This window comes from Chiloscyllium punctatum, chromosome 3 (assembly GCF_047496795.1).
Source record: "Chiloscyllium punctatum isolate Juve2018m chromosome 3, sChiPun1.3, whole genome shotgun sequence".
In the NCBI taxonomy this organism is placed as follows: Eukaryota; Metazoa; Chordata; class Chondrichthyes; order Orectolobiformes; family Hemiscylliidae; genus Chiloscyllium; species Chiloscyllium punctatum.
The window spans coordinates 37,021,319-37,031,918 of NC_092741.1; the positions used below are offsets into that span (position 1 = coordinate 37,021,319).

The 10,600-nt window shown below is 41.7% G+C and overlaps 1 protein-coding gene across 1 annotated transcript in view; it reads left to right on the plus strand.

Moving 5' to 3' along the window:
• nphp1 (nephronophthisis 1) overlaps positions 1-9,949 on the plus strand; it is a 153,169-nt gene extending 143,220 nt beyond the window's left edge. The window contains exons 19-20 of the mRNA XM_072551414.1: positions 7,781-7,825; positions 8,719-9,949. Of these exons, the coding sequence (XP_072407515.1) occupies positions 7,781-7,825; positions 8,719-8,997 (324 nt within the window). The 3' untranslated portion in view covers positions 8,998-9,949. The remainder of the gene's footprint in view (positions 1-7,780; positions 7,826-8,718) is intronic.
• Positions 9,950-10,600: the final 651 nt, after the last annotated feature.

Below are 10,600 nucleotides of genomic sequence, written 5' to 3' on the forward strand. Positions count from 1 at the left end.
CTTTCTCCTAAAAGAACCGAGCCAACCATTGAGTCTCAGCAATGTTTGCCTATCAGAGGAAGCATTCGCATGAGATATAATATGCGAGGGAGAACTTTCATTTTATTAAGAGCTATTCGGCCTAACCAAGATATTGGAAGAATCTCTCAACGCTGAAGATCCTGCCTTATCTTATCGAACAAGTGCACAAAGTTAGCCTTATATAACTGATCAAAGGCAGGAGTAATGAAAATGCCTAGGGACAGAAAACCTCCCTGTGACCACCTGAATGGAAATCAGATTTCACCTTTGAGATCGGGTATGCCCCCACAGGCTTGGCCTCCGACTTCATAAAATCAATCTTACACCCCGAGAAAGAGTCAATTAAATTTATATATTGTATTAAATGAAGCACAGACACTGCCGGGTTTGAAAGGAAAAGAGAACGTCATCTGCATAGAGTGTGATCTTATGTGCCCCATCAACCCTGGCCGAAATCCTAGCATTCCTACAATAGGAATTATATTGTGGTCCCTCCAGATAGCCTCCGCCATTGGCTTGATCACCAGCCTGAACAACACTAGTGAAAGGGGAAAACCTTGTTGGCTGTCTCTACCGATACTAAATTATTAGATCTTATGCCATGAGGAAGCACCACTGCCATGATCACTATATAGCACTTCCACCCATCTGGTAAAGACCCCACCGAGACCAAACCGCTCCAGAACATAAAGATATGGCCACTCCACCCAGTCAAACATCTTCTCCGCATCAAGGGAGATTACCAAGTCTGGGAGTCGACCTCTGCTGTCACACGTGGATCATGTTCAGTACTCTTCTAATGTTATTAGAGGACCTACAGCCCTTAATAAAACCTGTCTGATCCTCCTTTACAATAGAGGGCAACACCTTCTCTAATCTCAATGCTAGTGTCTTACATAAAATTTTAAAATCCAAGTTTAGCAGCGAAATGGGCCTATACAAAGCATAGTCCTCTGGGGCCTTTCCCCTCTTGAAGATGAGAGAAATATTAGCTTCTCTCAAAGAGGGCGGGAGGCAGTCCTGACTGTACAAATATGCCCAGCATTGGTCCGGCCAACATGTTCGTAAATTCATTGGTGGCACGGTGGCACAGTGGTTAGCACTGTTGCCTCACAGCGCCTGAGGCCTGGGTTCAATTCCCGCCTCAGGCAACTGTCTGTGTAGAGTTTGCACATTCTCCCCATGTCTATGTGGTTTCCTCCGGGTGCTGCGGTTTCCTCCCACAGTCCAAAAATGGGCAGGTTAGGTGAATTGGCCATGCTAAATAGCCCGTAGTGTTAGGTGAAGGGGTATGGGTCTGGGTGGGTTGCTCTTGGAGGGTCGGTATGGATTTATTGGGCCAAAGGGCCTGTTTCCACACAGTAGGGAATCTAATCTAATTATAAAGCTCACTCTGAAGTCCATCTGGACTGGGTGCTTTACCACTTCAGAGCTGTCTTATCGCACTGTCAAGGAGCATTCAGAAGGGACGCCTGCTCCTAAGTCACACCTGGAAGGTCCAGGTTCTTACAGAAGGACTCTATCTTCGCCAACCTGTCCTCACAGCCCTCTGACTGATACAGCTCGGAATAAAATTTCCTAAAAGCATGATTAATCTTTTTGGAGTCGCAAGAGTCCCAGTACCCTCTCTAATAGATGTGATAGATTGGGGGGTGCTCTTTTTCCTAGCCAAATATGCCAGGTATTTACCTGGCCTATCACCATACTGAAATAACCTTTGTTTCGCAAAAAGATTCTCTCTCTTCAGCTTTATAATTCCTTGAAAGTGGAAATGCAGGTAAATAGGATAGTGAAGGCGATGTTAGGTATGCTTTCCTTTATTGGTCAGAGTATTGAGTACAGGAGTTGGGAGGTCATGTTGCGGCTGTACAGGACATTGGTTAGGGCACTGTTGGAATATTGCGTGCAATTCTGGTCTCCTTCATATGGGAAAAGTGTTGTGAAACTTGAAAGGGTTCAGAAAAGATTTACAATGATGTTGCCAGGGTTGGAGGATTTGAGCTATAGGGAGAGGTTGAATAGGCTGGGGCTGTTTTACCTGGAGCATTAGAGGCTGAGGGGGTGACCTTAGAGGTTTATAAAATCATGAGGGGCATGGATAGGATAAATAGACAAAGTCTTTTCTGTGGGGTGAGGGAGTCCAGAACTAGAGGGCATAGGTTTAGGGTGAGAGGGGAAAGATATAACAGACACCTAAGGGGCAACTTTTTCATGTAGAGTGTGGTATGTGTATGGAATAAGCTGCCAGAGGAAGTGGTGGAGGTTGGTACAATTGCAACATTTAAGAGGCATTTGGATGGGTATATGAATAGGAAGGGTTTGGAGGGATATGGATCGACTGCTGGCAGGTGGGACTAGATTGGGTTGGGATATCTGGTTGGCATGGATGAGTTGGACCAAAGGGTCTGTTTCCATGCTGTACATCTCTATGACTCTTCATTGTTTGAGTAAGCACGGAATTCAGAGCAGCCCAGAGAGTTGTGATTGGCTGTAATTTAATCACCGATGGCCCATCAAAATATGCGATTTCGGCTGCCTTCAGCTGGGTCTCAAGCAGACGTTGCAGCTCTCCCCTTTGCCATTTCTGACTAGCTGAATAAGAGATGATTATACCCCTTGTGTAGACCTTCGCAGTCTCCCAAAATACAGACAGGTTACTGGCTGACATCCAAAAACGCTTTAAACTCCCATGAGAAGTATTCAATAAACTAACTGTCATTAAGGAGAAAGGGATTCATGTGCCAATGCTGCGAACCTACCCCATTACCCTTAACCTCCAAATACATTGCTTATGTGGATTGGAAAAAAAAGTGAAATCCCCACCCGCTGAGTGAAGACATCTCCGTTCATCTACCAATCCCAACTCCACACATAAGTCAATTGTTTAGATTATAGGGAGATGCCCTGGGAACCCCTCGGCATCCTATCTACTGTGGGATCCATGAGGCGAGTAAAGTCTCCCCCTCTAATAGTATGGCGCGTTCCAAGGGCAATCAACCTAGAAAGCGCATCCTTCAGAAATTTAAGGGCGTGTGCTAGGGGACAGTGAACATTCAGGACACTGTATTCCTCACCATGTACTAAAACTTTGAGAACCCACCCATATTCATCCTTAATTTGATCTAGCAAGTGGAATGGGAGATTCTTCTGAATGAGTATAGCCACTCCCCTGCGTTTAGTGTTAAACAATGAAAAGAACATGTGGTCAACCCCCAGGGCCCCCCCCCACCAGCTTCAACTTTAGATGCTCCTTGTCATCAAGGTGGGTTTCTTGAAACAGAGCATTTTCAAACCTCTCCTTTCTAAGACTTGAAAGTACTTCCTTTCTCTTAATCGGTGAGTGACTCCCCTTAATATTCCATTTGAACAAACAACTAGCCATAGTCATCTAAAACAACCAGACAGGAGGAACCTACTCACGATGCGCCGAGTGGAGACTCAGAGTCTGAAGAACACATCTACAAAAACTACTAAAACAAAACTTTTAAAAACTATAGCTACAATAAACCAATACAAAAAACAGGTAAAAACAGAGTTTCTCCCTTGCCCATTACACTACCTACAAACACCTCCATGGCTCCTTCTAGCTGGACCCATGCCCCAAACCCAGACAAAACAAAAGTAAATATTTCATAAATTTTATAAGCATAGGAATTAAAAGTGGGTATTTCACCCAACCCACCCATACATTGACCTCCATTATTGCTGAAGAAACAAACCAAAAGTTCTGACAATGGTTCCCAAACCCCAGGAAAGCAAAAAGGAAGAGAGGAGGAGAGAAAAAAACATGAAAGAGACAAAACCGAACGAAAGAAACAGCAAAGAAAAACCATTATTGTCCATATTGCTTGAGCCAGTTAATCTATTTTAACGTGTCCAAAATGTTCTTTGCTTTCTTTATTGAGTCAAAGACATGTATGGACCCTCCTTGGCTGAAACGGAGCACTGCACGGTACCTTAAAAAGTATTGGATATTCAGATACCGCAGCCTCTTCTTTACCTCATCAAAGGTCTTCCTTTTACAGATCACAGCCGCAGAAAAGACCTGAAAAAAACGTAATCTTCAATCCTTTATAGGACCTGTGGATCCTTCCCCAGCATTCTGAAAGCTTCCGACACTTTTTGCTTGTCTCTATAGGACTGAAATCACACTAGGACCATGTGGGGGTGCTGGTCCAACTTGGGCCTGTGACTCCACCGTGACCCAGTGAGCTTGATCGATTTGCACCTGGCCTGGCTTGGCTTCCCATCCCTGAAAACGCAGCAACCATTGCTCAGAAAAGCTGGCTGGCTGATACTCTTCTTCTCACTCCGGCAGCCCGATAATATGAATGCTCTTTCTCCATCCTCGATTCTTGAGGTCATTGACCTCCACTAAGGCCTGTATCTGCTTTTCCAAAGCCTGGATCTGTCCTGCCGAAGATTCGGCTGTGGTCTCTGACGCCACAGTCCGCCACTCCCACACCTTCACACACTGCCTGAGATGCTGCATCTCCTGCTCATGCTTTTGGAGCATGGCTGAGATTGGTTCCAGCCTGGCCCGGGTCTCTTCCATCGCTGATTTGATCTTTTCTCGGAGTTTGACAAACTCCCAAACCAGGTCTTGCTGCGAAGGTAAGTCCAACGGGCTTGGAGACCGACGCTGCGGCCACAGGTGCATCTGTCGCTGCTTATTGTGATGCTTGCTGCCTTTTGCCTTTAGTCATCTTCCCAATTTACTAAAAAGGATATATAGCAATTCTAGTAACTTAAAATTACCAATTTTTCCCAGAATATCTAAGATGTGGGGGCAAAAGCACCACTTTGCCTGAGTAATGGTGCAGAGTTGAGCAAGGCAGACCTGTTAGATTGCCAAAGCAACCTTTTTTTTAACAGACAAATTCATCCTCCTTCATTAGGTTGTTTGGTATATGCACGGTTTGTAAAAGTAACATCTACTTCCTAATGTTCCACACTCCATCATCACCATCTCTGCATATGTACTGTCCTACCAGTAGCACACGCCCAGCAGAGGTGGTAGCACAGTGGATGCATTTGGGAACGAGTTACCATGTGGATCATCAATATTGGCTTCAAACACCATGAAATCTCATTGTATCAGATCAAACATGGGTAAGGGTACTTCCTGCTGATTACCATGTGTTGTGCTCCCTTGGCTTACAATTTAGTATTCCTCAGTGTTGAACAACATTTGGAAAAAGCACTGAGAGTGGCAAGTATGCAGAATGTACTCTGGGTAGGTGACTTCAATGTCCACCACCAAGAGTGACTCGACCGGACCACTATTAGTCAAACTGGTCGAGTCCTAAAGGACATGGCTGCTTGATTGGATCTAAAGCAGGTGGCAAGGGATCAAATTAAAGGAAAAAACACACTTGGCCTTATCCTCACCAATCTGCTTTCCGCAGAATCATCTGTCCATGACAGTATTGGTAATAATGACCACTGCACAATCCTTTTGGTGACAAAGTCCAATCTTCACACTGATAATGTCGTACATCGTATTATTAGATTAGATTAGATTACTTACAGTATGGAAACAGGCCCTTCTGCCCAACAAGTCCACACCGACCCGCCGAAGCTCAACCCACCCAGACCCATTCCCCTACATTTACCCCTGCACCTAACACTATGGGCAATTTAGCATGTCCAATTCACCTGACCTGCACATTTTTGGACTGTGGAAGGAAACTGGAGCACCCGGAGGAAACCCACGCAGACACGGGGAGAATGTGCAAACTCCACACAGTCAGTCGCCTGAGGCGGGAATTGAACCCGGGTCTCTGGCGCTGTGAGGCAGCAGTGCTAACCACTGTGCCACCGTGCCGTCCACAAATGTATTATGTGACACTAAAACCTTGCTACATCCGAAAGATTTTGAACAGAGCTAATGGATCAAGATTTGGCACTTATTAAACACTGTGGGCTATCAGCATCAGCAGAATTGTGCTGTAACACAGTCTGAAATCTCATCACCAGGCATATCCTCCCTCTACCATTAGCATCAAGCTATGGCATCAACCCTGCTTCCAAGAAGAGTGCAGGAGGATATGCCAGGAACAGCACTGGGCAAAGCTAAAAATGACTGTTGAACCCAATTACAAAGCAGGACTGCTTGTGTGTCAACAGCATTAGCAGCAAGTAATAGACAAAGCTAAGTAACAACTCACTGGAGGAGGAGACTCCGCAAATATCTCCTATTCAACAATGGGAGAACCCAGCACATCAGTGCAAAAGATAAGGCTGAAACATTAGCAACAATCTTCAGCTCGGAATCACTAGAATCACGCACTTGATTGAGTTTCTGAGAAAGTAATGAAGAGGATTGATGAAGGTAGAGCAGTGGATGTGGTCTATATTGACTTCAGTAAGTCCTTTGACAAGGTGCCATATGGTAGACTGGTTAACAAGGTTAAATCACATGGAATACGGGGAGAACTAGCAATTTGGATGCAGAACTGGCTTGAAGATAGGAGACAGAGGCAGGTGGTAGATGGTTGCTTTCCGGACTGGGGGCCTGTGACCAGCAGTGTTCCACAAGGATCGGTGCTGGGCCTACTGCTTTTCATCATTTATATAGATGATTTGGGTGTGAATATAGGAGGTATGGTTAGTATGTTTGCAGGAGACACCAGAATTGGTGATCTAGAGGACAGCAAAGAAGTTTATTTCGGAGTACAACAGGATTTGATCAGATTGGCCAATGGGCCGAGGAGTGGCAGATGGAGTTTAATTTAGATAAATGTGAGATCTGTATTTTCGCAAGGCAAGTCAGGACAGAATGTATGCACTTAATGGTTAGGTCCTGGGGAGTGTTGCTGAATAAAGAGACCATGGAGTGAAGGTTTATAGTTCCTTAAAAGTGGAGTTGCAGATTAACAGGACAGTGAAGAAAGCGATTGGTGCACTTGCCTTTATTGGTCTCTGCACTGAATCCAGGAGTTGGGAGGTCATGTTGCGGCTGTACATGACATTGGTTAGGCTACTTTTGGAATTCTGTGTCAGCTGTTGTTTCCCACCTATAGGAAGATGTTGTGAAGCACGAAAGGGTTCAGAAAAGGTTTACAAAGATTTTGCCAGGGTTAGAGGGTTTAAACTATCGGGAGAGGCTGAGTAGGCTGGGGCTACTTTCTCTGGAGCATTGAGGGCTGAGGGGTGATCTGATCATAGTTTAAAAAATCTTGAGGGGCATGGATAGGATGAATAGCCTAGGCCTTTTTCCCAGGGTAGAGGAATCTAAAACTATCGACATAGGTTTAAGATGAGAAGGGAAAAATTTAAAAGAGACCTAAGGGGCAACATTCTCACACAGAGGGTGATGAATGTATGGAATGAGCTGTGTGAAGAAGTGGTGGAGCTGGTACAATGACAATATTTAAAAGGCATCAGGATGGGAATATGAATGAGAGGGATATGGGCCAAATGCTGTCAAATGAAACTAGATTAATTAAAGATTATCTGGTTGGCATAGACAAGTTGGACCGAAGGGTCTGTTTTCACGCTATACAGCTCTATGATTGTATATGCTTCCTTCTTTTTGTTGACCAAAACATCCATTTATCTAATCATCCAACATTGCTTGCACCTAATAGCATTTTTGTAACAAAAAAATCACTTTACACTTCTCTATATATTTGTTTGAATATTTTTATTTCTGTAACTGCAAATAAGGACATTTTATTTTGCTATTCATGGAAGTACTGTAACCATGATAAATATTCTCACCATTACTGACAATATTTTGTTTTCTATTTGACAGAGTGCATGGTCTGAAAAGGAAGCAACTCTCAGCTGGTCTGTAAAGGTAATGTGTTAAATGCTGTTTTTAAATCTTCTGAGACTCATTGCCCCACAAAGTGCTTGTTTTCCACAAGTTAGGAGAAATGGCAACCTATATCTTGCTGATTAATGAATGCTCTGATTTCATGAAACTAAAATATTACAATATATCAAATCCAACTGATACTCTATGAATCTGTGATCATGAAGCTAAACATTAATTGCAACTAGCAATCTATTTTATAATTCTCTGCTACTGGCATTTTGTATCTCCCACTCTCCTGGAACTTGAACCTTGAATATAATGACCAAGGTGAGAATGTTACATTACTACATCAGTGACTGCACTTCAAAGAGTACGCCATTGGCTGGCAAATATATTGTGAGGTATCCAGTGGCTGTAAAAGGCTCTATTTAAAGTACAAATATAAAAGAATATTCAATTTGATTTCTGAATTATACTATCATATACAATATATTATACCATTTAACAATACTGAATTGTGTTTATATATAGAAATTATTTTAATCAGCCTGTTCAGATATGTTATGTCACATCTACATGGCAGATAGGACTTGAACATGAGCCTTCAGTCCAGAGATAGGGACTCTACCACAATGCTTAAGAGTCTTTTCTTTTAATCTATATGTTTACATGTACCTGACAATACCTTTGATTACTAGTTACTTATTTTACATTAGTATTTTAATGTGAAATCAGCACAATACACCAAGTTTCCCCCTGTTGTTTTGAATAGGATCTTGTCCTATAGAGTTTTTATTCAGGATTTTCGTTTCATTTTGATTTAAAGTTTGAGATCCTTTGATAACAAAATCATAAAATTAATCTTATTTTTAAATGAGTATTAAAAATCTTTATTATTGAAATAAGTTAGGGTTTGTTTCTGTTATTTTCAGAGGGATGCAACATTTCTGAAGAATTTATTTGTCCAAGTGTACCATGACACTGCGTATCCTCTTCTTCGTTCCACAACACTACCAGCAAACAAATGGGTCGATGATGAAGTCGAAATAAGCCGCTGGAAGGCCATTGCTAACTTTTTACAAGAAAGCCAAGAAAAAAATGGATCCCTTTACAGCTTGCTTTCTCCAGAACATGCTTACCAAGTTTTTGATATTGCAGAGATAAGCTATGATTTCCTGGGAATGGGTAGAAATACTGTTCCTCTAAACTGACTCATGATTTCCATATTAAAGGGGAATAGTATCACAGTTAGTATTGGTGAACATTTCTCCAAATTTATTAGATTACAGGCAAGTGGCATGAGGCTTTATTAGTCATCAGAATTTTGATATAGTTCAGGCTATTTATTGAAGGCCTTTCACATCTCTACTAGTGCTGGTTTTTTTGGTATTTCCTTGCCAGAATCCTTTGGATAACTCCTTTTCAAAGATAATACTGCATTTATGTCACAGCTCTTTGTCATAGGTTTGAACTCATGACCTTAGAATTGCTTTTTCAGTGTTAAAACTGTAGCATCTGTCCAAATATTTGTACCTTTACAGAAACCCAACTGTGGCCTAATCAATGTGTTATCCTAATCATACAGAACACTCACTCGGCGTTCTTCATGGAGACCTATATATAGACGAAATTATTATGTTTGTAAAATAAAAGTGTAAAAATAGCTAGGTTAAGTGTATTCTGCATTTGACAGGGCCAGTAGGTTAGAATACCTGAATACATCAAATCCTGTTATTTATCATGGGAGTCTAGGACTTTTGCTAGGGTTCATTAGATCTTACATTTTTCTATGAAAATCCTGATGATATCCTTTTGAAAAGTATACTCCAGTTAACTATTATAATATATTAAACACTACTGTTTACAGCCTTAATTGATTAGGTCAATTCATTTACAAAGCATTTTATTAAATGTATTTTTTTTAGTGAAAGGAGATTATTTTTGCAGACGTTAGATATGGTATTTGCCAGTGAACTTCATGATGTTGGTAACATTAACAGATGTATCTAATTATTTTTATTCTCTTTTTGTAAGCTAATAGATAAAGGACTCTTGCTTAAAAGTGATGACCTATTTTCAGTTAAATGACACTAACTCATCATAGACTTGAAGGGACATTTGTAAATGTGTACATAATTGATAATAAATTCAAGATGTACAAAATTTTAAGATAAGATTTTTTTCAAAATGGTTTGATCAAGTAATGTGTGACTGATTACTGGAGCAAAACCCTATGAATTGGGAGCAGAAGTAGGCCATTTGGCTCTTTAAACTCTTCACCATTCAGTATGATTATGGCTAACCTCTTTAGGTTCTGAATTCTAGACCATGGCATTTATTCAAGGCTGAGTTAGATGGATCTTTTGATCTGCAAGAGAGGCAAAGGTTGGGGGAGTTGTGTACAGGCAGAAATGTGCCATGTTCAGCAATAATGTTATAGAATGGTGGAGTAGGCATGAAAGGCTGAATAGCCTACTTTGCTCCTAATACTTATGATCTTACTTGATCCTTGACTTTACATTACTAATGTAGGTTAAATTCTCCCAGAATTAAAAAACCATAAGCCCACAATTTTGCCATTGGGAAATTGAATTAATGTCAGCAACAGAATGATGGGGACAAGAATTTCTTCTGGCCTGGATTAAGATGGCAAGTTTAGGGTTATGAAGTGGATATAAGATTGGGCATCATGCCAGCAGCACCATTACAAACGTCAGTGCTCATCTGTTGAGATCTTATTTGCAGCAGCAATGGAGGTGTCAAGGTGTCACCTCGCTTATGGACTTTCAGAACTTCCTCCTGCTGCCATTGAGA